The 26,366-nt window shown below is 44.3% G+C and overlaps 1 protein-coding gene across 7 annotated transcripts; it reads right to left on the bottom strand.

Moving 5' to 3' along the window:
* Positions 1–2,060: 2,060 nt before the first annotated feature.
* Positions 2,061–25,012, bottom strand: eif4g1a (eukaryotic translation initiation factor 4 gamma, 1a). 7 transcript variants are annotated; one of them, XM_083991508.1, is made up of 32 exons: positions 24,571–25,012; positions 22,399–22,526; positions 22,215–22,298; positions 21,905–21,937; positions 20,638–20,817; positions 18,388–18,487; positions 17,391–17,501; positions 15,901–16,094; positions 15,607–15,699; positions 14,815–14,890; positions 13,634–14,722; positions 13,443–13,531; positions 13,134–13,329; positions 12,013–12,146; positions 10,192–10,311; positions 9,697–10,092; positions 9,219–9,365; positions 8,897–9,133; positions 8,588–8,692; positions 8,131–8,439; positions 7,907–8,024; positions 7,730–7,826; positions 7,256–7,584; positions 7,033–7,160; positions 5,972–6,144; positions 5,731–5,856; positions 5,259–5,340; positions 5,017–5,115; positions 4,375–4,515; positions 4,178–4,259; positions 3,904–4,044; positions 2,061–3,276 (listed from the first exon to the last, which is right to left on the bottom strand). In XM_083991508.1, the coding sequence occupies exons 2-32, from the start codon at positions 22,471–22,473 to the stop codon at positions 3,095–3,097; spliced, it is 5,466 nt and encodes a 1,821-aa protein (XP_083847634.1). In that variant the 5' UTR covers positions 22,474–22,526; positions 24,571–25,012; the 3' UTR covers positions 2,061–3,094. The 7 variants fall into 7 exon arrangements, with proteins under 7 accessions (XP_083847634.1, XP_083847635.1, XP_083847640.1 ...); XM_083991509.1 differs by having other exon boundaries at positions 7,033–7,157; XM_083991514.1 differs by having other exon boundaries at positions 7,033–7,157; positions 15,943–16,094.
* Positions 25,013–26,366: the final 1,354 nt, after the last annotated feature.

The raw sequence follows: 26,366 nt of genomic DNA, 5'->3' as shown, positions 1-26,366 counted from the left end.
TATCCCACCTCTCCACCCCCCTCCATGCGGTCAACATCAAGACACAGCAACCTGCCGCTTTGCTCCTAGAAAGTGCTGCAGATTATGTTTTTTTTTAATTATTATTATATAGGCTACAGCCGGTGCATATTCTCATTTGTCCAGGTCATAGTATTTCAAAGGAGGTTAAATCGAAAAGCAACTGGACTTAGTTATTTGTCTAGGAAACTAAGTCCAGTTGCTTTTCGATTTAACCTCCTTTGAAATATATAGGCTACACTTTTCAGCCGCAGGTCTGTGGTGGTCGACAAAGTCAGCGTGGACATTTGCTGCCGCCGTCTCATGTCACCAAAATCAAAATATACAAAGCTGAAATGCAATCACATTGACCACATTTATTTTATTCAGTTGTGTTAACCTGTAGCCTAACGCAGTGGTTTTCAAAGTGGGGACCGGGGCCCGCTGGGGGGCCGCCTGGGGGTCCTAGGGGGTCCTCAGCAAATTGGGAGTGAAGATGAGAAAAAATGCAATAACAAAATAAAATCAAATGATTATATTTTGAGAATTATTATTAAAAGTAATTTACAGTAGCTAATATAACATTGAAACCTTATTTGCCTTCATGCTCATCTTTCTATTTGCTTGCCAGTCAAAATATAATTCCTTACATCATAAACTGTGATGACCTGGCAGTTTGTGCCTCAATCTCGGTGGGTTTGCAAAATGGGTCCGCGGCCAGAAGTGAATGCTATTTGGGGGACTTTGGCATGGAAAAGTCTGGGAACCCCTGACGTGTGTAACAGCACGGTGGAAAAGTGGGTAACAGGACCCTGGACCCAGACCTCCATGTGGCCCCTGTACCCCCACATCCGCTGTGTTTATTAGATGGCAGCATAAGCATCAACCTGATCCTGAGGCTCTGTCCTCCAGAGGTAACTATATGTTTCCTTTATCGGTCTGTATTCCTCGGTGCATCATGTCTCCCCCGCAGGAACAAATCGGTTGTGTTTATGTTTGTGGAGTTTGGAGCTCAGCTTGGCCTGGTTTGTGTGACCTTGGGTCTTTAAAACACAAACGACACTGGACCAGAGGAACCTTTTAGCGCCTGAAGACAAGAACCTGGAACATAAAGTTACTATGTGTTTTTTTTTGTGTGTGTGCGTTTAATATAATGACTGCAGATTAATTTGTCCTGCAGGCGACCCAGGGTCAGATAATGTTAAAACAAGAGGGACCAGTCAATTAACCAAAAGGAATGAATGGTTTCCTTGATCAGTGGTTTTAGCTTCTCAATTGTGATGATCTTCTTAGTTTTAATTGAGCATTAATGGGTATTTGAAGTTGCCACCTTGAGCTCAAACAAAAATAAAAGACTGTTAGCACAGAGGTCACACTCAGCTGTGCACATGTAGGTGAACAAGAAACACAAATACTGAAACAACAGGAGAAAAACAAAAATCCAAATTCAATCTTTCCTCTCCCGATAGAGGACCTTTAAGATCTCCGACCTTCACCAGGGGTTCGTCCGCTGGGACTGAATGAATGTAGCCGACAGTGGTGACGCTGCAGGTTTGTGACAGAGACTGTATTTAATGTAGGTTTGTTGAAAGTCATGGCTGATACCCGATCAAGTCAGTATCAGACCGCCGAGTCCCCCCAATAACCAGCCATAACCACATCTTACACAACTGGAAAACATCTGGGACAGCCGACATGTTTCAGACAGACTTTTACAAAACTCTGCTCAGCAACTTAATAAGTCCTTTATTTGCAATGTTCCGTTACCTCATCTTTCCAGTTTCCGATGCAAAAGAAGCAATAATTTCTTAAATAAAGAAAGCAAAAAAATATTTACAAAATTCCAATAAAACTAATAATCAATGGATTATCTAAAGCACCTCTCTGCATCCGGACAACTGCTGTTGGAAAAGGATACACTGCAATTACATCAGCAATTTATTGTTTCTGAAAAATAAAACTGGAAAAAAAGTCGTTTTTTTAATTATCATTAATATTATTATATATTTACAGAACGCTCCTGAAATGAGTTTCCACTTATAGTAGAAAAGGCTTTCGGATCATTTCTGTGTTGTGTTGTGTTTTTTTTTTTCCTTTTTTTTTTTAAACATTATATATTTCCATCAAGTCAATTCTTTTTCTGTAGACTTCAAGTTTTAATGGTGATTGGATCAATAAGTGTCCTTTATGACAGCTCGGGTTTAAAGTACAGAAGAGGTAAAGATGAAGAGTCAGTGTGGTTCACTACTGGGGATGGGTGAGGATGGCTTAGAGGAAGCATTAAGACCACCCCCTAGTAGTCAAGGTCAAAGGTCAACACCAGTCCTCCGTGTTTCTGTCCTCTTTATATTCATGATAGGAAACAGGAAGAGAAAATAGACAACCTTTGCTTTAAAAACTCCATCCGTCAAATTAAGATTAATTCGTGTACATTTTGTCTAGCAATGTTTTGCCCCCTTGGCCCCCCGCCCCCGCCCCTTGTATAATTAATAGAAACACACTTCAGACATGCTGCACACTCCAGTAAGGGACAAAGACATAGAAGAGCTGTGTTTTGGATTGAACACACATTATGGCATGATGATACCCACGCATCAGGGAACCCACTACACCACACGCCCTGCGGTTTATTCTTGCAGACCACATACGGTAGGTTGTTAGGCATTAGAACCATAGAAAAGCAGCCTGTTGGTTTGAAGAGTTGTGACCAAAAGAGGAAAAAAAAAAAAAGAAGAAAGAAGAGTTTTCGTAGTGATGTGGGATACTTCACACCTTCTTAACAAGCAATCCTGCTGAATCAGTTTTCAAGTTTATTTGATTAGGACACTTGCCGTGACAAGCAGGTGGGGGAAATAATGAGGAAGCAAGAGAGGAAGGGGTAGAGAGAAATGATTGTTTTCTGAGTCCGTCCCTCAAAGAAAAAAGGAAAAAAATAATAATAAAGATTTTATCCTCACTGAGGATTGATTTGAGTCTGCCTCTCTGGCAATATTGTCCACGACTGTCCGCAGCCGCATGCAGAGTCCCCCCTCCCCTGCCTTTGCCAAAAGGGAGGAGGAGGGAGGGGGAGGGGCGGCAGCTTTTTCAGTTCAGTCTTTTATTCCTTGTCAGACTCCTCCTCTGCCTCACGGAGCCAGGTGAAGAAGGCGGTGACGGATTTCAAGGCCACACCTTTGCCTGTTTGCTCTGCGGGGTCTTTGCTGGATTCCCACTTGTAGAAGGCCTCCTCTTTAATGACGTCCTCGTCGTACAGGGCGTCGAAGAACATCCGCAGCAGGTCTGCAGGGACGGAGCACAGGTCAGCGACAATGACACAACCGACGGTTTTAATGTTGCAACGTTTGATTCCTGGGGAGAGAACTGTTGAAGTTTCTGCTGCGTCATTTCAACAGATTTAAATACGCCATCAAGTGTAATGTTAAGTTTGCTATTGCAGATATGCTGCGTGCGTTAGACACATGGGAAATTATGTAACTACAAGGGCAGTGACACTGATCATATACTAATTTGCACCAAGTTTCATTATTCTCTACACACGTCTTCTCAAATTAAAAAGAAAATACACCTTAAACTTAGGTTGCATCAGGTCTGAGGCCTCAAATTGCATTTCTCACCCTTTATTTTATTTAATTTTTTCAAAATAGTCTGTTGAGTATCTCAGTGTGGTTTAGTTTTGGACAGCTTTTGTAAAAAATGATCCCTCTGTTAATGTCAGGAAACTGGAGCAGCAAAATTAAGAACTTTCTCATATTAGACATTGATGTCTAATGTGTCTGTCATGTCTGCCATTTTGTGTCAGCAGTTAAGGACGCACTTCAGCAAAGCATTGTGGGGTAGTGAATCAAAAATAGGGGACATGTCACAGTTACTACTACTACTACGACGCAGCAGCAGCAGGACACTCACTTGCAGGCTGCTCCATGTGCACCATCAGAGCCTGGAGGGCGTAAAGGGCCTGCAGCTCTTTCTGCTCATCACACAGGTATCTCTGCAGCAGACTGGCCCTCTGGTTGATCTGCCGCGCGTCCACCTTGTACGGGTTGTCGCCTAAAATCAAAACACAAATATTTATGGATTAGCATTCTGTGATACTGACGCATCGGTGACATTGAAACTTTAAAAAGTGTGGAGAATTCATGCTGCTGGACAGTGAAAACTTAATGTTTCTGTTAACACTCACATATGATGGCAGACTGACACACTGCCGTCATCAGTGCTCGTACGAACTGGTTGGAGGCCGACTGCTGCTCGTCCATGTTAGCCTGACAAAAAAAAAAAAAAAAAATTGAACAGAGGGAACTTCGGTTTCTCTGGCAACATTTGATATCCATCAAAACCCCAGCGGTATTAACGCATGAAGTAAAACATGAGCTGTACCTCAACCCAGTCTCTGATGCGCTGGTTGTTGGCCTTGTCCTGAAGGAGCCTGTCCAGCTGCTTGCTTAGCTCTTCTCCACTCAGGACCTTCTTCCCCTCTTCCTTTGACTCACTCTCCTCTTTTGTGGTGAAATCCACCTTCTGAAATGTACAAAAGAAAACAGGAACACTTGAAGATATCTTGAAGTGACGTCGATTTTCTTTCCCCCCTATATGTAGCAACACCAGCAACAAAACCAGTCCCATCTTTCTTACTGAGGATTTATTGATGTCCAAAATACAGAATATAAAAAAACTAATACTCAAAACGTCTTGTGTGAATGTGGTAAAATAAATATATATTCAAACCTGACCTGCTGGGAAAAAAAATTACAACAGGCCATTTGATGTAGTTCACCCTTTGGTCCAGCAGAGGGCTTAACTAGTGCTGGAGTGTATCTTATGAGATTGCATGCAGGTATCACTTACAATCCCTGATATTGATTTGTGTCAAGATAAAAAAAAAGGAAGTTTAAAAAAAAAGAGAAAAAAGAAAGAAGGTACCATCTATCCTCATCAAGAATCAAGAAATCTCCACCCTCACACCCCCACCCCAGCCCGAGTGCTTGTTCTTAGTTATTCCAGTTCCTGTGTCCTACAAACCTGCTCAGTGACGAACTTGTTGACGTCCTCGTCCTTGGGCAGGAAGTCACTCCAGTTCAGCCCAGCTTCTGTCCACATGCCTCCAACCTTCTTAGGGGTCTGATGAGAGACACACAAAGATTAAAGCCTGGTGTTTTTAACGTCCAACAGGCTGTAAAATGAAGCAGCTGTTCAGTGTGTGTGTGTGTGTGTGTGTAGGCATCTGGGATTTGGAGTTTTTAGGATCTATATGTAGGACATACCATTCCTTCGCAGAGCAACTTGAGGATTTGTACCAGCAGCACGGCAGCCTTCTCCAGAGGCACGAGAGGCTTTGAGATCTCCCTGAAGACACAATTATACCAAATTAAACTTTCCGCTTTCTTTAAACTACATTATTATTCTCTTGTTTTATTTACCACCAATTTAATAAAACCGTAGTTAGGCCTGAGGCAAAAAAAAAAAAAAAAAAAAAGCACAAACGCTCCATTTCATGTGTGAAGAAATAAATTTAGCCCTTTTTTTATAAGCTTTCCTACTGGAAATAAGTGACCTCATTTTATGTTTGACTAGCAAACTTCCTTATTTCAGAAGGAAGGTGGGTCAGTGACATACAAGCATCTCTCCTACTGAAGTAATGTTCCCGTAACATCTGTGCCAGGAAAGAAAAGGTGGAAACATCTGTAAGAAGCTGATCAATGCATTTGTTTTGCCGTTGTTGATGGTGTGGCTCACCTGAAGAGCTGTCCCATAGGGATGCCTCCGTCATGGAGCATGGGGGTGATGAGTTCAGCCAGGTAGAGCCAGATGTGAGGTATATCAATGGCCATGTCTTCTGCTACCTCCAGGATCTCTTCTAGCCTAAAACCCCAAAAGCACAAATCGTTCAAACCGTCAGTAAAACACACGTGCACGCACACACAGTGGAGGTGTAACGCACAAGGAAACACCGATGTTTTCCCGGTTGGACACTCACCCTTTGTAGTACTGCTGTGTGGGCAACGTCCCTGCCTTCACCATCTGCTGCAGCAACAGGCCCATGCGCTCTCTGGCGATGGTGCTGCGCTCAAGCGTCGACTCCACGCCGTTCCGCACGAAAACGTAAAGCAGCGCGGTGCTGTTAAGCTCGACCACGCACTGCAGCGCCTCCTACAGGACCAGAGCAAGGTGGAGGGTGGAGCGTTTCAGTTTCAGTTTAGTTTATTTGAAAGGGACAATGCACATTAAAGGGACAACAAGGAGTTTCTATTCGGTTATAAAAAAGTCTCACGTTAATGTGGATGAATCTCCGCTACCCACACTTGTTAATGGGCCCATTTTCGATAAATATATCGTTCTGTCTCTATCGTTATTTTGTTATTATTAGTGGTGGCGGAAGTGCTGGTCGAGCCGACCAGCGTTTCCTTCGTTGCGAATCATGAGAATAACGCAGCCGCATCGCCGTTTATGGTCGGAACTACGGTGGTATGTGAACCTCTTTGAACCTCTGACTTTAATTATTGATGAATGAAAACATGAGTCTGTCTTGCGCCCGGTCAAAGAAATGTACGGTGCGCGCGGAGGCTCATAAATGTAGTGTGAAAACGCTTCGCTTTTCCAAAACTCCTCGTTGTCCCTTTAATAAACATTGTATAAAAAAAAACACATATGTAAATACACTCCAATTAGCTTAAAAAGCTAGTTTCCATCAATTGTCCCTTTGCCAGTTTGTACAAGGCAACCTTTAAAAAGAACAACCATGAAATAAAATATTGTACCACATAGGGTAGACACAAACACATACTAACTGTCCGTAAATACATACATAATAAATACACATTTGGACTACAACAAGGTGATGTGTGTCCATGTTAATAACACACATTTGGACAACAGTACACATTGGACAACAATAACATCAGTGCTACAAGCCAGTTCTTAACATTTGCTTGGAATGAGTGATACGAGGGTGGGGGGTTGGTAAAAGACTGTTAAGGTTCATGTGTTAAAGTAAAAGCTCTGTTGGATGTGCCAGTGTGCAGGGTGTCGTTTCTGTACCTTCAAGTCATTGATGTGGAGGTACTCCTCAATGATGGCGCTGGCCTTCTTCTCCACCTCCTCCTCGGTCAGAGCAGCTTTAGGAAGAGAAGAAGGAGGAGGAGTGGGGGCGCTCTCACGCTTGGCTGCTGAGAAACAAGGTAAGAAGTTAAAGCTCAGTCCTTCACTTCTCCCTTAGATCAATTTTTAAAACCTCATTTTTTGCCGCTTGGGGCTTTTGTACCTGCGAGATCTTTGCTTGGAACTCTGTCCCGGCTTCCCCTGTCTCTGCTCCCCGTGTCTCTGCTCCCTCTGTCCCGACTTCCTCTGTCCCGACTTCCTCTGTCCCTGTTGTCCGTCATGCTGGCGACGCGACGCACGGGCTCGGCCGTGGCCCGGCTGTCTCCGCCCCTCCCGCCGCGCTCCTGCGACTCTCTGCTGAGGCTCCTCTTGCTGTTCGCGTTCCGGTTCCTGTCGTCGCGACCGTCCCGTCCCTCGCTGCGGTCGAACCTGTCGAAGCGATCCCTGTCGCCACGGTCTCGGTCGCCGCCGCGCTCACGACTGGAGCTTGATCTAAAAAGGTTGCAAGGGAAGCATTGTATCATCAAAGTTTAAACCACATGATTTTGGATATGATCCAATACCACACGGTCAGATTCAAAAAAAAAAAAAATCAACTTAGTTAGTAGGAGATTTGACTTTCAGAGCTTCTGAATACCTCTGAGGAACTCTGCGATCAGAGTCCGATGAAGCTGATGAGCCGGACTGCAGGGCTGAGAAACGGTTGAGGGTGCTGGTAGCTGGACGACCAGAGTCTGAAAGATGGGAAAGGATCGATTAACCACCGTTAAGCACTGAAGCATGTTAACCTGTCGTGTCCTGTTGGGAGACTTACCCTGCTCTCCACTTGCTGGTTTAGCTCCAGTTCCTCCACTGCTGCCTTTGCCCCAGCTGCCCCACATGCCTTTCCCTCCTGGCGCCAACAGCTGATTGTTGAAGTCCAGAGCGCCAGGCTGCAGGGAGCAACAACAACAACAACAACAAAAAAGAAAAAGAGTCAATTACTTCAAAACAACCTCTGACAGAAACTGAATGAAGGTTCGTGAAAACCTCCGTTACCTTGGTTATCTTGCTGAGGCGGGTGGTGTCGATGGGTCTGTTCTTGGAGATGGGCACCGTGTTCCAGCCCTCGTCCTGAGGCTGGGAAGGCCGGCCGCCTCCTGGTGTGTGAGACCCTCGGCCCCCCATGTTTCCTCCCATCCTGCCTCCTCCTCCTCCACCTCCTCCTCCTCCTCCTCCTCCTTCTTTCCTATTCATGAGCGCTTGCTGGACCTTTATCTGTTCCCTGTGCTCCTCCAGCTCGGCCTCCTTGTGGATTTGGTCGATAGTTTTGGGACCCTGGTCTCCTCTGCGAGGCACCCACCCGCACTGTGGGTCAGAGATGAAAGACGGTCATTCTGTTGTTCAACATCAACTTTTTAAGTCGGTTATCACTGCAGCTGCTTCGGGAATCCCTCTGAACAGTCATTGCTACCTAAAGTAACCATTCATTTCCTGATATGAACTCATTAATTACCCTCCTGAGGTCCAAGACGTCTTGCAGCATGAAGCGAATTCTGGACGAGGTCTTTTTCTCTTTGATGATCTTGTCCATCTGGTTGAAATACTGATCCATGCGAGGCTGAAAGGAACAAGAAAAAAAAAAAGCAGTTTTTATAAATCGAGGCGAGTCGATCATGAGCGTATATGATTAAGAGAGCGCATCTGTCTCCTCAGTTCCTCAATCCCATCACTAATAATCAGTGGCCCAGACACGTGGCACAAAATGAAAGTCATCCGGGAGACTTCATCGCCCTTCATCCCTCCGAGCTCACGCTTCACTCACCTTGGCCTTTTCAAAGTCCAGGTCCTTGCCGATGGTGGAGAACAGCCTGCAGAGACACTCCAGAGATTCCTCATCGTGATTCTTAAGTAGTTTCACTACACAGTCGTGCATGATGGCCTCCGTCAGCATCTTCAGCTTGAAGAGCTCGCCGATGAACTTTATGTTGCCCAGCGAGCGGCGGCGGGCCTTGTCTCTGGACTCTGTCAGCTCCACTCTCAAGCGCTCACGCTCTTCATCCTGAGGGCAGATACAAGCGGTGGTGTGTGCTTAGTGTTGAGTTGGGACATGATCGTAAAAAAAAAAAGAAGCTCTAATTTCTTACATCTTTGGAGGCCTCCATTTCTTTTTGCTTCTTCTCGAAAATCTCATCATCATCCTGGTCCTTCTCAAACTCTTTCTGGCAGCGGTTGAGCAGCACTTTGCGGAAGTTGACGGAAGATCCTGGCTTGTCTGTAGTGGAGACTTTGAGCTGAAAGGGAGAAATTATTCACCACAATTAGTATCTTGGGATGAATACACCTTTTTCATCACACATAAATAAATACACAGCTTACAAACAAGTTAACTGGTTGATGGAAGCTTACAACCCCAAGGTGGTCTAGTCTAGTTTCTACCAGCAGCAGTTAATTACCATGTAAATCCATTACCATGTAAATCCAAGTCAATGTTTGAAGGAAAAAGAAAATGTACAGTTGTGCTCCTTCAGTTCCTCGATACCATCATATATATTCAGTGGAACAACACAGAAGTCATCCTTGGAGCCCGTAAGACAAAAAAAGACAAGTGATCACATGACTTACTCCCATAAGGCAGCGGCACATGTTGGCGTAGGCCACAGAGAAGTTGGGCTCTGAGATGGCCTTCTCGAAGATGAGGTCGATGGCTCCCTTCAACCGCTCCTCTGTGTCTATGGACAGCTCCGTCACCTGCTTCATCAGCTCCTGGAACTTCTGAGGGGTCAGTTTGTTGAGGATACTGCGCAGACGTTTGAAGAGCTCCGCAGTCTTGCCTGGTTCGCCCTCTGCCACTTCCTCTTCCTCCTCTTCGGCGGCGCGGCTACGGGTGGGCTTCTTCACCGAGGGCTTCCAGGCCTTCTCGGCTTTGTTGAGCTGCACGTCGTCGTTGAGGGACATGCTGCTGATGATCTTCCTGGGCTCTTTACGCTGACCCTGCTGAGAGCGACGCTGCCCGGGAGGCTGCAGGGAAACATAACATTATTAAACACATCGAATATAAAACAAGAATTTATTTTAATATCCAACCACGAAAGAAAAGAAAGAGACAAAGTCACTCACTGGGCCTCGTGGTCCTCCAATAGATCTGCTCCCAAGATTCCCCAAATATGAGGGTGTAAAATCAGGACCAACGTTGATCATTCGGGCCGGGTCAGCGGGCCGCAGGGGGGTCTTATTCACCTGGAGGCAGAGGAGGAGCAGGAATGATGTATGCTCATACAGAAATGCAAAACACTGCCAAGATAGATGTATGCTGAGCTTTCCAAAAATGTCCCATCACATGACCAACAACCAAGAGGCATCTACTCATGTGAAACCTGCTTCATAAAAAGATGTCAGAAGACGATTCAGTCCACACAGACAGACAAACTCCATAAATGAAGATGATTTAGTTGTGTGGATTCTCTCCCTACACCCACTGAGGTTTGCCAAAGAGCAGCTGGACACCACTGGGCAAATGTTTTACAGCACGATGAACCTACGATTGAATTGTTTGACAATTCAACAACAAAGACAACCTCCCCACGGCAAGGTTTGAAAATCTCCTACAAAATGAATCCACTTGTTTGAGTTCAGAGCCCAGACAGTAATAATGGAGATGCTGCTGGAGTGACGGAGTCCAGAGAGCTGCTCATGGGTGAGGTTGTCAAAAAAAAAAAGAAGAAGGTACTAATCAATATTAAAAAATTGTACTGGATTCGCAGCTGTGTTTCCTGGCCTATCCAAAGCGTGGCTCCCATTGCCTAGCAACCTTCACAGCTGCAGCTCGTTCAGCTGATTACTCACTGGGAATTGTGAGCAGGCTAGATTAACCAATAGACAAAAGACTTCAGTTAACATGTGAAGAAAAACATGGAGATATACAATGTTAATAAACTATTTTAATTGACGGTTTTCTCCACTGTCCACCATCAAGGTGTTTGTATTGTATTACAATTGTTATCGTTTTTCTGTCATTAAAAAAAAAAAATGATGCTAAAAATCTCAGCATTATGACAACCGTTCTCAGAGAATCAATTTTATAGTTGGTGCTTGTGAAGCATTTATGAACGTTCTATACATGTGATGTTCACAAGCAAAGAATGACTTTTCATTAAGCTTCCAGCATGTCAGGAGAAAGATTGTCAACAGATAAACACAAATCTATATTTACCAAGGCTGGCCACACCGCTGACTAGACCAAGTGGTGCAGGTGTTTGTGATAGCAACAAGAGCACCTGTGTAGTTTTGGGTTTACTAATGCCGCGTTTCCACTACGTGGTACCGGCTCGACTCAACCTTTTTGCGTTTCCATTACGTGAAAGTACCTGGAATCTGGTACCTGGTACTATTTTTTAGTACCTGCTCGGCCGAGGTTCCAAAACGGGTGAAGAGGTACTAAAATGTGACGTGTAAACACTGCAGACCGCTGATTGGTCAGAGAGTCGTCACCAGAGCGACCGCGGATCATAGTTTGTAAAGTGAAGCTTCAGATGTGTAGGCTACTGGACAGAACAGCAGCAGCAGACAGCTCGGGGCTCTGCATCTACAGATATCACCACATTTCAATAAATAAATGTTTTAAAATTAACATAAGTCTTTATTAAATTTCATTTTATTAAGTGTCTTTGCTATGACGACAGGCTACTCTAAAGTCGAGCTGGTACAACGTAGTGGAAACGTGGCATATGCCAACTCAGGAGAGAATATTTAACAAGCACTGGCTAGATGTAAGTGTGAAAATGTTATTTACAATTTAAAAATGAAACAGGCTTCCTGCATCATTAACTTTATTCATACAAACAATTTGTGTATACAGCTCTTCTTTGTGATTCATAATCTTGAACTTGCAGCATAGCAGATGTGCTATTGCTGGGCAAAATCAGTCAAAACATCACCCACCTTGTCCAGGACCACATCACTGATCGTAGGCAGGCCCTCAGGTTTGTTCATACTGGCGTTGCTGAACTGGAAGCCCAGGAGGAACTCCCTGTCGTACCGTTTCTTCTCTTCGGGGTCTATCGGCTTCCATTGTTCTGAGGGATGTGAAAAACATATTGTTGAGGACACACCGTCTTTTAAACATGAAGGAACCTGTGGTGCAGCGAGTAGGGCCTGCACACTTCAAAGAACATCACCATAGTGACATGTGTACATCGGGGGCTACTGCACTAAGGTGGAATGAAGATATCCAGGATAACTGAAAAAGCCAGGCTTGACAAAGCCTCGCTAGTGAGTCCTGGTTCAGTTGGTTGCACATTTGCTGAGCCAGGAAGACTGAGCGCAGATATGTCTACTGTTAACTGATAAGATTAAATAGCTCTACAACACATCTGTGACTAGTGCCAATAGGCAACCCGATCCTCTATCGGCAATCTTTTTTTTTTCTTTCTTTCTATAAGACACAAACACACACCCTGCTACAGCTGTGCTCAGATGGAAGTTAAATCTAAACATTTTGAACGCTTTTTGTACAAGTGCACCCAAACACCAGGCGAAAGAGAGAAGAACAGCAGTGCGCTTCTCTAGCTCAGTATGGCTCAGTCCTTTTTTTTTCTAACAATAATTATCACAGTTGATTAATATTGATACAGAATAAACACGACTGGACAAAGGGGGAACTGGCAATAAATCCAGGTCAAATATAAAGTGTGACTCTACTGTAACACATCTCTTAGAATCTATGATGCATGCATGTTACACAAATTTGTCTAAGGTGATAAAAAGATGTGACAAACATTTCTGATGGTGCAGCAAATTGTGCCCCGATATAACTATGAAATACTTTTATCTCTGATTAGACTGACAGCTGCCTGAACCAATACAACTCCAGGATAAGTTAAGCCTGGCTTATAGCCTGGTCTGGGGCAGGCTAGCTGCAAAGAATAAATCTCCATGGTAACATATGTGCCTCCGCTTTCGTGTAACCGGGTCCCGGCTAAATTCAGCCAGGATAACCAGAAAATCCAGGCTTAATCGGCCATCTTGGTTTTGTGCAACAGCCCCCAGGAGTCGTAACTCACCTTCCTTGAACTGGTATTTCTGCTCCGTTGGCTCGGGTGTGGCTTTGGGCCTGTCGGCGTTCTGCTTGTCCTCCTTCTCCTCCCAGGTCTCATCTGGAGCCTCAGTGGGAGGCTCAGCTGGAGCGATGGGGGCAGGGGCAGGGACAGGTTCGGCCTGAGTGGACGAGGGTTCAGAAGCGGGCTTGGCATCCTGCTCCTACGGCAACCAAAACAGGAGGAGATGAGTTGACAGAATTCTGTGTTTAAAAATGTTATCGATACAACGAAAACCTGCTGAGACTCCTGTATACAATCTGAATTGTTACACACCTCCGTGAAGGCATCCAGGAGGTTCCCAATGGCGCCCTTCTTGCAGATCTCCTTCATGTTCTTCTTCTTCTTTGGCACAGATGTAGCAGCTTCAGAGAGAAGGTGAAGAGCCAACATTAAGACATCAGACAAAAGCAGCACAGGAAACACAACAATCATAAATGCAAGTGAGAGTTAACTCCTCCCTTTACCTTGCATAGTAGATTCCTCTGTAGAGCAGCTAGCAGAGGCCAGAGGAGCATCCTCGCTCTTCTCTTTCCCCTCTTCCCCTTTCTTCTTCTCCTCCTTCTCCTCCTTCTCCTCCTCCTCCTGGGCTGGTGTTTCCGTTTTAGCCACAGGTGTGGATTCCTGAGATTGAGAAGCTTCGGGCTTGTCGAGGGGTGTAGTGTCTGATGATGGCACGTCCTCAGACAGTTCCTCTATGTGCTGAGGGAGGCCGTTGGGGAGCGGAGGCTCGGCCGCCTGGGCCGGTGCGGGTTCAGGTTCAGCTTCAGGTTCGGGTTCGGGTTCAGGGGCGGAGCTCGGGGCGGAGCTCGGGGCGGCGGTCTGGGTCTGTGGAGCAGCAGCAGCAGCAGCAGCAGGTTCCTGTGCGGAGGGCGGAGGCTCTGGTGTTTCAGTTGCCGTCTTTGTAGCCGTTTCTTCTTTTGCCGCTTTGACAGGGGCAACTGCCGCTGCCGCTTTGACAGGGGCGACTGCCGCTGCCGCTTTGACGGGGGCAACTGTCGATGCTGCTTTGACGGGGGCGACTGTCGATGCCGCTTTGACGGGGGCAACTGTCGCTGCCGCTTTGACAGGGGCGACTGCCGCTGCAGCCTCAACTGCAGGTTCTGACTTGATGCTAGCTACCGGCTCCTCCTTTTCGATTTTCTTCACATCCTCCGTTTTCTTTTCCACCTTCTCTGGTACCTTCTCAGCTGGAGCTGGGGCAGCCTGTGGTTCCTCCGTCTTGACGGGCGCCTCTTGTGCTGCTACTGGTGCCGAGGGGCCGACAGGAGCGTCTACCGTGTCACTGACTTTAGTATCGTCTTTATTTACCTCCTCGACAGGGGTAGCAGTGGATGCTTCTGCGGGAGGGAGGGAGGGGGGCGACTGCCGGTCCTTTATCAACGGGGGTGGCACCTCTGTAGCAGCTGGGGCAGCTACAGACTGTGCGACCGGTTCAGCAGACGGTGGTGTCACCTGGCTATCTGTTTCCTGTTTGGCCTCCGCCATGGGCTCAGTGTTGACTGTGGCGGGAGGTGGAGGGGTCTCGGCGCTAGCAGGAGGCTCCGTGCTTTCCTCTGTTGGGATCAAATGCATGAATCAGTCACATGTGGATTATAGGACAGCAGTTTTGTTTTTAAATGGGGTCAATATTAGAAACTGCACTCACCTTTTCTCATCACTGTAGTGGCGGACTGTACAACTTCACCGTTGGTCTGTGCAGGACTTACTTCTGCCATGGAGGCCTGCGATCACAAAAGAGTTGTCAGCCATGCACCTTCATGGAATTCATCCCAAACTGTCTGCAATGCAATTTCTATGAGGCATCTCACTTTCAGTTCAGTGGTGTCAAAGGGGTCGATTCAACCTGGGGGTTATTCTGAAGCCGGTCGTTGACCTTTTATTATTTAAAAAGCTTCTCATGTTTTTTTAAATTCTGACCCTATATCTCCCTCCTGATGATGCAGTTTCAACTGAATGTAAAATAACGTTAAAAATCCAAACCACAGCTCACAGCAACAGTGCAGAAATGTGTGCAGTTGATTTGACTTTCATTGAAACTCTATGGTGGACTAAACATAACATGTAACCACAATTTATGAAAAATAAATGTAAGGACTGGTGTGTAAAGACGTACTCTATTGTTTTCTACATTAACACCAGCTTTGTTCACTGAAATCAACTCTGTGTCAACGCAAAATAACCACCATCTCTTAAAGCTGTGTCATTATATTTACTTACACATTTATCTCATAATGTAAAGCCATTCATATAATATTTGCTTCCAATTTTGAAAAAAAAAACAAAAAAAACTGCTGCCTCATTGGAAAAGCCAAATCCAGTTAAAATCCTCTCATTCCTTCATTTATTTCTGACACATACAGACCATTATGTCAGCACAGAATAGCTGAGAAACCCTCGACTTAATAAGTAATATAATGTATGAAACAACTCTTCTTACCTGTGGGGGAGTTGGTGTGGTGGTGGATCTTCCACCTGACATTATCTCCTCTGTGATATCACGCCCGCCCTGGTTGGGGTCTCGTATTCTTATCTATCAGGAGAAAGGTCAGATATTGAGTTTAGTTCCCCAAAAGCGTGTACCCAACATTAAATTACAGACAGTATGTGACGATGCTGTCGCTACCGATCTACAGCTGTCACCCATCATGATAAAAACTATTGTTATTTTGAGGTAAAAGGGAAAGTTCCACATTGAACAGACAATACGCGCTCTCCATTCAATTTTTTTGACCTCAGACAAGGGACGTGCTGCCCTTTTGTTGTGACACACTACCGGTATGCGTTCCCTCTTTGGTGGGCCTTGCGGCTGTGCCTGGGGTTGCTGAGGAGGCGGGGCTTGTTGCTGCTGCTGGGCGGGGTTGATCATGACCGGTGCAGTCTGGACAGATGGAGAGTACTGCGGCTGGGCTGGATAGTATGCTCCTGCTGCGAGGTTAGAGTGGAACAAAAACAAAGCATTAATGAAAAAAAAAAATGAAAAAAAAAAGAGAGAAGTCCTCAAGTGCAGTTTCATGGCCGTTCATTTTATATAGTCACTCGGTAAACCCACACATTTTTTATTTGCCTGGCTCTAACACTCCCACTAGGCAGTTTGTGAGACTTGTTGGTGTAAAAAGAACTTCATGACGCCACTATTAGCATCTGCTTGTCGACAACTGCTGCGTTTGCTAAAATCCACAGCCGGAGGCCCTATTGATAAATCCATGTTAACATGCACACACACACACACACACAGAAGTTACATAGTGTAGATTCCTGTAGGACACTGTGACAACCTATATGAGGCGTGTCTATCAAGAGACAAACAACTATTAACTTAAACACTATGAAACTATGGATGTTTTAGTCTGCGGTCAGCACCTCCTACTCCTAGAAAGGAGAGTCAGAGTTATTCAGAATGAAATTGGTTACGAGGCAAGCTTCAGGGGTTATGACCTTCAGATCCAGGCTGAAGGTCAGACTGAAGCCACATGTTAAAATGCTAACATTACCAGCAAGCGTATAATTACAAAAGGATTTCTGCTTTGTAAATCCCCCCCCCCAAAACTCAGCATTGTATAAAAAACTAAAATACATACGTATGTGTGCATAAGTGGGATTTCAGGTAGGAAAGGTGTGTTAACTTTTGTTCCCAACTAGCAGGAGGCCTGCAGGATTGTAAATTGTCTTTCACTGTTTTCTCTCCAGTGTTTGAGCAGCTGGTTAACAACACATGCCAAAATGTGTATTTATTTATTTTTTTATTTTTTTTTGGGGGGGGGGGGTGATTTTCCTGTGAAAAAACAACAACATCCAGTCGTCTGTTGTGACAGGACTCAATTCTGGTTCGTTTTTATGTTTTCAATGGCCTTTGTTTCCATTAATTAACATGCAAAAGATGTCACCCGTCCTTCAAGGGATACTTCTTCTACAGTGATATTAGTGCCTCATGCACATCTGCTATAAGAGAACATGTGCACGAGTCACAGTGCACTCTCATCAGTTGTTGAATATTGTGTTAAAAGATATTTATACACTCCATGTGTTTCCTGTCTATTTGATTATTAATTATCATCCATTACTTTGTATCTGTAGCGTACGCTTTGTATCCCATTTACATGTGAAGTAATGCAAGTATACCCAGATGTTACAAAATATATAAACAACAGAACTAGAGACAGAAAAGTGCCACAGAGATTTTTTGCCACTGCTGACCAACACACAAGCACACACACTACTCACCGGGGTAGCGCTGGGAGGTGAGAGGAGCACCGTGGAGAGAGAGACGGCCGTTCTCTCGCCCGCCTCCTCTCCCCCCACCACCCCGCCTCTCCCTCGCAGCAAGAGAGGGCTCTGAACCAACGCAGCAAAGGAGAGGAAGGGAGTGAGGGACGGGAGAGGGAGGTAAAGAAGGAGATAGGGCAGGAAGAGACAGATGCAGAATGAGTTAATGAGAGGATCCAGAGGAAGCAGGGTGTTAAAAAAGGTCCCATGAAATGAACAACAACGCCTTCACCGTTCTCCGTCCTCATGTTTTACATCAGCTTTATTTTATTTATTTATTTATTTTAAAGAAAAGAAAAAGAAAAAACATGCTTTTCTTCCTGGAAAGTTTACAGTTCTGTTCACTGCACCATCTTGCATTTAGTTGTGTGTATTGTTTTAGTTTGAGTCTTCAGATCCTGCAGAGCAAGATTTGTTGCAACAGCTGCAGTGACACAGGTCAGAAGTGTGTTTGGTCTTTAATTTCAAAATGATTCAACCAAATCAAATCAATTCACCCCCCCCCCTTCACTTTTTAAGTTCCACATCAACATATGAAACAAAGAGAAAATGAGCGGTGAAAGTCTCCAAGTCATTTCATGGAACCTGTGAGGCAGTGTCAGGTGAGACTGCAGATAGAGAGAATACAGGCCAAAGCAGAATTAAGCCAGACCACATGCAGCTGGCAGTTCACCACATACAGCAGTGTTTTGACCCAGAAAAGACATTTAAAAAAAAACACACACACACACACCAGGCAAAACCATGACATGCCCAGTAACACGTTGTGGGGCAAAGAGGTGTGCAAATAGGTTATGGACTTAAAAAACCAGACACTTCAATTTAGCCTTTCCATTAAATTTGGGTTTCTGATGCTTAGCAGAGGTTTAACCTCCAACAAAGAGATAAGCATTGTGTTTTATCATGTTTATGGTTGTGCTTGGTTGTTGTTGGGGCTCGAGCAAAAGTGTCTTACCATAAGTAGGATACTCAGCGGGGCTGGTTCCTGGGTAGAAGCCTGGTGCTCCGCTGGTCACAGGATACTGCTGAGTTGGAGGCATGTATGGGGCCCGGTACTGCAGAAACAAAATGAGGAGTCAGAAACATCAACAATGAAAGGAACAATAACACGAAGGCGCCGGCACGAAGCTAAAATGAAACATGTGTTCCTACGCCTGTGTTAGGATGAAACCTACAACATTTCTCCGAATGCGTTGTGTGTCAGTCACATGTTCTTCACACTCTCTGTTGGAAGCAGTGAGAATAATTTTCTCTGGCTGTTAGCCCCTTTTTCAGACTGTTTTTGACTTCCTGACCCATGTACTTCTGGGCTGCCGGAGAGATGATTAAGTCCTTGATCTTTTTCACTGGGTGAAGAGCTGAAGTCTTTTTGGGGTTAGCAAACAACATAACTTGAGCCATCAGAAGCTCTAGAACAGGGGTCTCCAACACGTCGCTCGCGAGCTACCGGTAGCCGCATAGGGCCGTACAGATGTAACGTGTATGTGCGTCATGTGTGCTGCTCACAACCAAAGCGACATGTCATATGATAAGAACCCACCACCACCGCCGCTCACTCTCCCCTTCACACACGCAGTCACGCACACAGCAGGCAGGTCTACACAACCTCCTCCTCATCACTACGTGCGTTAGTTGTAGACTAGTGCATAACAATATTGTCGCTACAGTAGGCTACGCATTAATGTTGGCTGTCTTATTATTAGCCATTAACGTTATCAGGCAGGGAGACCAAACGTCCTCTTTTGCCCGCGGACATGTCCACTTTTCACGTCCTGTCCGGGGCGTCCGTTTTTGTTTTAATGGAATCATGAATATGTCTGGTGTTCATTGTTTTTCACGGGATCGCGCATCGCGGATCCTCTGACGGATTAAATGACCAGATGCGGTCCGACGCACGGGTACCGGCCCATTGAGAACTGACATGTAGGAGCCCAAACAGATCCATGGTCATGTAGGAGCTCAGAGGAACACACAAGCAGCCCACTGCTTCAGAGCACAGTAGAGAGGCAGGTGAGTGAGTGATGAAGAGAGAGAGAGCGAGAACCTACAACCCCCCCCCCTCCCTTGAGCAGATAAGAAAGTAAAGCAGGTGAGAGAGAGGGATTTCTCTCTCTCTTTTTTTTTTTTTTATCCCTGTGGTATCGAATATGGTATCGAGTATCGAATATTTTCCTGAGTGTCAGTATCGAGTTGAAAATTTTAGTATTGTGACAACCCAGAGGAGGGACAATAATAATTGACATTAGAGGCTTAAAACATAGGCTACTATTTTCATGAAGAGTGGGAAACACAGATTTGTTTTACGAACGTAAAGAATTAATGTTACAAAACATGAGTAGCTCTCGGCCATTTTCATTTTGTAAAAGTAGCTCTCAGAGGAAAAAAGGTTGGAGACCCCTGCTCTAGAAGGTTAAACGGGGATTTCTAAATAACGTGAGAGCTGCCAAAGTCTAAAAGACACTCCATTAAGAAAGGTAGTTCACAAGAGCTGCTACTTTCTGCTTTTCAAACAGAACATCTGCACTTGTTGGCAGGTAAAATGTCTGATTCATTTGATCCCCACTTTTCTAAAGGTAAGTTCAACAAACAAAGATAGAGATAAAGGCTAGTAGAAAAAAAATATGAGAATAAATGAGTTATAAATCAGAAAAATTTGCCATTTTAACAAAGTCATGATTACTAGGGGTGCTGAAAATAATCGTTTCAAAGATGCATCGAGATTCTTAATGGGACAATTCTGAATTGATGCAGTTATGTCACATAATCGATTTTTAAATTCAAATAATTCATTCAAGTTTGATGGTGTTGTTCACAAACAGAGACAGTGATTTGTTTCATTTTGAAGCACAATGCCAAGACTTACGTTTTGTTTTTGAGAGATTAACAAGTGCACCTTTAAGTAGGCTAGGCCTTTTCTTTTTCTTTGTGTGTTCAGACCCAAGGAAGCTGCTGTATTGTGGAAATCCATTGAAATTATATTTTCTATTTTATTTTATGTAAATAAAAAGTTTTCATATGTATCCGACTATTGATGTTAAATTAAAAAAAAGCCATGTGTGGCAACATAGAAAATTGAAGATGTGATGCATCGAGATGCATCGTATAATCGAATCAAACCGAATTTTGGACTGATTAATCGCAATCGAATTGAATCGTGAGGCCAGTGAAGATGCACACCACTAAAGACTACTTAATATGAACCAACCTGTCCAGGGGGGGGGATGAAGTAGCCCTGAGGTGAGCCAGCGAAAGACAACTGCTGCTGTGAAATCATCATCATCTGGGAACTGGGCGGGTAGACATGAGGTCCAACAGCTCGGGGGGCACTACTTGTCTGTACCCTCGGAGCGCTGGCGGCCATGGCTGGTCGGTTCTGATAATAATTCTGTAGAACAGATGAGGGGGGAAAACGGATAGGAAAGAAGGATGAAGAATGTACGCTCACACAAGCAAACTGGTATTTGCTCTGCGTATGCATTTAAGGTATTTACTATTGTGGTCCTAGCCCATGTTTTTGAATGCAGCAGCAACTCAGCTGGAAGCAACACACTCATAACAACTGCCGATGTATACAACAAGCACACTTAGGTTTCACTGAGTTTAAAACTGTACTGGATGTCATCTCTCCCTGCCACACAGAGGTTAGCCCAAGTTTCAGGGGGTTGGGGGGGTTGAGGGTTGGGAGGGGGGGAGGGGACGAAGAGAAAAGCTGTTACCTGTAACGCTCTGTATCCACCCTTCAGCCGCGCAACACATCATGAGCAGAGAGCAAGAGAGGGAGTGAGATTAAGGTGAAAATGAGGACAACAGACAATGTGGAAGGCTGAGATTAAAAGGTGCAAGAAGAGGGAGAGGATGAAAGGCAGCAGTGCATCTCTCAGTCATTTACAGGAAGCACATGCAACTCCGTACAGGTCTGCGTACAAGCTAGATCCCCTCAAGTCCCATGAGTCCTGGTTTTGAGTGGTTAGGGAGTCATTTTAAGGGCTGCAGGCACATGCAAAACTGATATCTAAAATATATGTATCAATTAACTGTAACATCCAGCTGTTAAACTGACCCCCAGTCAGGCATTAACAGTGCCCATGTATGTCTGGATAATCCTATGTTGGAAATATCCGGCTCTTCTTTTGATTTGAACATGAACATGAAATTATTACACAATAAATGACATTATCCTTTACTGTCAATTTTACCAATAGGTGTGGAGTGATGTCTTGCATAAGCAGATAAGCATGGGGGTAAAAAAAGAAAAGAAACTGTGGGTATGTGCAGATGCAGGATGAATAAAGAATAAATAAACACTGGCTGACTTTTCTTAAAAACATTCTGAGATATGAAAGTGCGACTGGATCTCAGGACCAGTTAACTCTACCACGTAACTCATCTAATTATCCGACACGTGGGACTGAAAGCATGCACTCCACTAACGGAAACAAGAGGGGATATAAGGACAAGAGGAGTGTTAGTACCTGTTGGTGTAAAGTACGGGGCCCTGCAGCAAACTGGGAGAACAGCAGAGAGAGGAAAGTAGTCAAGATTGACATTCAAGGGGAGAGAAGGCAGACAGGCTATAACAAGCACACACGGTACACACAGATTTAGCCAAAGCTTTATAGCAAGAGAAGCCGGTGTCAGAGATATTTGTTAAAGTGTGGGAAAAGGAGGGGCTCTCATATGAGGCAACACCTGACAAATACTTAAGATTCTTGGCGCAAATAAATAAACTGAATTAAAAAAATAAATAATTTGAAAATGAAAATAACATGCTGTGAACCATACCGGTCTTGGCTGTGGTGCAGAATTCATTTGTGGAGGTGGGGTGGCAAAAACGAGAGACGGGGGTTGCCCAGGGCCGTAGGCAGCCTTGAGAGGAGAGAATAGAGGAAAGAAAAAAATAGATATTATCAAATTGAACTTGAAGATGATCAGATAATTTGAATTCTACAAAGTCAGTCACTCTCACCTGTGTAAGTCCAGGGGAGGGGGCAGGGTTTGGGACAGAACCGGGTCCCGTTATAGGCTGTGGCGGTTTGTTCATTTCACGTTCTTTTATGGTTCTGCATTAGGGTGGCGATGTGTTGCCAGTCTTTTCTGTGGATGAGGGGAGCAAGAAAGAAATACAAAAAAGAATAAAGCATTAATCAAGTGCACCATGATTAAAAATAATGAATGAATAAAAAGTCAATTTTTTAAAAGTAGACAGTAGTGCAGCAAATCTCTATGACACATGACTGCAGCCACATAGGTCAGATATCGGAAAACACAGTAGGAGTACATGATCTAACCATGCAGCGAGGGTGTGGTCTGTGTTTTCACGCATGATAACACTACCAACCTCTCAGTCTTGGTCACCTCTGCAATCCATGGCTCATCTATCTTAGTCTATTGAGCAGTTCATGTTAATGTTGTTTGTGGATTCCTTATACTAATCACATTGCAACAGACTCATGTGAGTTAACCTCCACTCAACACTACCTATTGTTTGAGCAGGGGGGAAAAAAGGCTTGTGGTGGTTATTAAATCGCTCTAAAAGAAAAGGACTTGGACTAAAAATCCTCAACAATTGTTCCAGACCCCCTTTGACCTCCACTACTGAACAGATGGTGCTTTAAAAACACACATACACATTCCTCCTAAATAATCAGGTCTTGGCAAACAGAAATAAAGCATTAACTAATGGTGATGTGTATGTGAAGATCTACATTAAACTCTTGTGTGACTTCCACTAAACTAAACCACTTGGCCTAGTTTGGTTTTGAGTGAATTTAAGAAAATGGATACCTCAGGTCAAAGTTCATTTACTGTGTTAACAGTGGCTACTGCCCCCTGGTTGTGCTAGCTACATGTGCAAATAATCCACTCCAATAACCTTAACTCGATATCAATTTATAGAGATTTTTTTCGTTGACAAAAAAATACGGTTATTGGAATAGCAAAGACACGCCGGGATTTATATAAATGGATAAAAAAAAAATGCAGCTAGCAGACGTGTCAGACACCATCCACCTGCTGACACAGGAACTATCGTTAGCTGCTAGCTTGTGCCATGCTGCTTTAGGACGGAGGGGGACATCAGCAGCACAAAGCTAAACCATATGGATCTGCCAGCAGTGATGGCGAACAGCCTCATCGGCCGATCATATTAAACATGATAGGAGATTACCTCTGTGTTTTAACCGAGTTATTATAACACGATAGGGGTGTTTCACTGGGCCGCTAAGCGAGGCAGCGTCTCCCCCGTGCTGAAGCAAGCCGGCTAACGTTACGTGTCACCGTATCACCATCACAGACATTTCGCTCGGTTAGTTACGCTACGTGGCTCAACGCCGCTGAGTCCACATTTAACCTTAACGTACTACACAGCACAGATGGTATTACTGGACCGACGGACTATAACAGGACGGCGTGTTTACTAATAATAAAAAAAACCAAGAGAACAAGCAAATGTAGCAGGGAAATATGTTGCAACACTTGACACCGATTGAGTTACAGTTGTTGAGCTATTGTTGGTTGGGTTAACGTTAGCGGGGTTTTTAGTTAGCCCAGCCCTGTCCTCCTCTGAGGTGCATTTAATTACAGGCCCCAGCATAAGAGCCACCGGGCACAAACCGCCACCCTGACACCCCCATCCAGAGCCGATTATCGTGTGAAAAGGGAAGAATAAAGCCAATGTTTGAATCATTCTGTCACTAAGTGTAATAACTCTGTAATAAATCTTCTTTAAAAACTGAGAATCTCGTTCACGTGAAGGATAAACTGACGAACGATGACAACGGCTAATACCGTTAGCCACGAGCGCAGGTAACCCCTAGCTGTCACTTCAGCTCACGTTAGGTTAACTTCTTCAGCCAAACACCTCTCAGATATAAAAAATAACAGTCGCGCTTGTGTCCTCACATTCAGATTACACCGTTTTTATTTTTCATTTTTTATATCCCTTCTTGTATTCTGGCCAAGATTAGCTGGCTACCAATCCCACAGCGTGTGAGGACTGACAGCCGGCAGGGCCCGCTAACGCCGGGCTAGCACCGAGCTAACGCTAACTAGCCTGTGTGCCTTTGACAAAAATGCAGACAGGCTCCGGTGCACTTCAAGCTAGCACAACCGCCGTGAGATATTATATTTTTGCCCTTACCGGGAATCAGTAGTGAATATGTTGTTAGATGTGAACTCGGGGGGTCGTCGGCCTCTGATCAGTCTTCTGTTACAAAGTAGTGGTGTTGTAGTTTCCTTGTCCTTTTACTCCAAAGAGAAGTGTTGCCCTTTTCTTTGCTAATGACTTAGCGAGCTAGTTAGCTAACCGGCAGCCGGGGTGAGTGCTGTCACTTCGGTTTAAATCCCCGGGCGTGCAAAAGTGACAGTGTTCAAAATCAAATAATATAGTACTTTGGGAGTACTACTGACAACTCCGATGGCCCCGAAAAAAGCCTCTGGACCGTAGGTCCATGATCAGGGCGTCGATGGTGACGGATTGCCGGTTCGGTACGTACACCACTGTCGTGTGAGGAGGCTCAGAGCGAGGCCATAGTGCGGTGTTTTCTCGTCCGTGGAGCCGGTGCGCCTCCAAGTCGCATGGGTAACTTCCGGGAAAATTAAAATTTAATGCCGTTTCCTTGGTCATGTGATACAGGAGCTTTCTGTTAGTCTATCAAGCCAGGCCCTTACATTAATCTGATGCTCAAGGTGAGCGGTGTCTACTGCTAGAAAATCATTAAAAAAAAAAAAGTCCAGTTTCTCATCGACATAGAAAAATAGATTTTAAAACTGAAAATGGAGTTCGTCCTCAAACGAACTAAACGGAACAAGATTTAACCGTTTAAAGCCGTGAAACAACGGACCGCTTGTTTTATGATAGTGACGTGATCCAGAACGTTATGGTGGGCTTTTTTTGAACATGACTATTTCCATGACAACGGGGATAACTTCACCTGAAGACAAACGTTCAGTCAAAGATAATTTACCGTCTTTGGTTCAGTCTTTCTGCTTCAAAAATACAGCTTACAGTTATAAACAGCTAATGGGGGTTATCCCAGATAATCACCTTATATTTGAAACTTTAAATTTTAAAAAGTGATTGCAAATAATTTACAATATATAGGCCATATTTTTTTTATACACACGCCCATGCAACAGAGGCCTTGTGCTATTGTATGTGTGGTTCTTCCTGTACATTGTGAATAGATAAGAGAGTACCCTGATAATGTCAATGACAAATGTTGCAACAGGCAGTTATTTTCATCATTATCCAGTAATTATAGGTATTTTCTTAATTGATCAATTCATCTTTGGGTCATTTAGCCTATTATACAGATTGCATATTGCTCCAAATAACAGTCCAAAAAAAATTAAAATTCACACATGACTTTATTAGATCAATACGTGTAGGCTATATGACTACCGGTACATGACTATATTCTATTCTATTCTATTCTGGACAGCTCGGATCATCCACTTCTGGCACCTTGATGGACCAGGAAAGCAGTGGTGGTGGACGGCTCTCTCTTTGCTGCAGGACGGAGAAATATAGAAGAGGATCTCTTGTACCTTTACTCATCAGACTTTTTGATTCTTCTGCAAATTCTGGATGAGCTGACAGACAAATTAATTTCCCTTTGGGGATTAAAGTAATTTGTATTCGTATATTAGATCAATATATACTTGAAAGTCACAAACATGAAAGATTAATTGATAGTTTCATTTTCTGTCAAATAAATTCATCATTTTAATCCAGTAGCCTATCTTTTCAGATTTGGAACATAGAAATGTGGTGTGTAAGACAAACAAGACACCCCAGTAGGCTACTGTAGAAAATAATTGGCAGATTAATCATGAGGATTATCATTAGTAGCAGCTCTAAACAGAATATAGGCCTACTGTGACTGAAATGAATTGAAATGTCTTAAGGTTCATCCTGAATTATTACCGGCGCAG

This window comes from Trachurus trachurus, assembly GCF_905171665.1.
Source record: "Trachurus trachurus genome assembly, chromosome: 17".
Taxonomy (NCBI): domain Eukaryota; kingdom Metazoa; phylum Chordata; class Actinopteri; order Carangiformes; family Carangidae; genus Trachurus; species Trachurus trachurus.
Note: the sequence above shows the minus strand (reverse complement) of the source record. Positions and strands in the feature narration are given on the sequence as shown.

Bases quoted from the DNA above. Each gene is read 5' to 3' on its own strand.
- eif4g1a (XM_083991508.1), bottom strand. From the start codon at position 22,473: ATGAACAAACCGCCACAGCCTATAACGGGACCCGGTTCTGTCCCAAAC. The intron at 12,147-13,133 runs GTGAGTTACGAC...CACATCCCTCAG, and splicing joins GAAATACCAGTTCAAGGAAG to AACAATGGAAGCCGATAGAC. The intron at 7,161-7,255 runs GTACAAAAGCCC...CTTGTTTCTCAG, and splicing joins TCCAAGCAAAGATCTCGCAG to CAGCCAAGCGTGAGAGCGCC.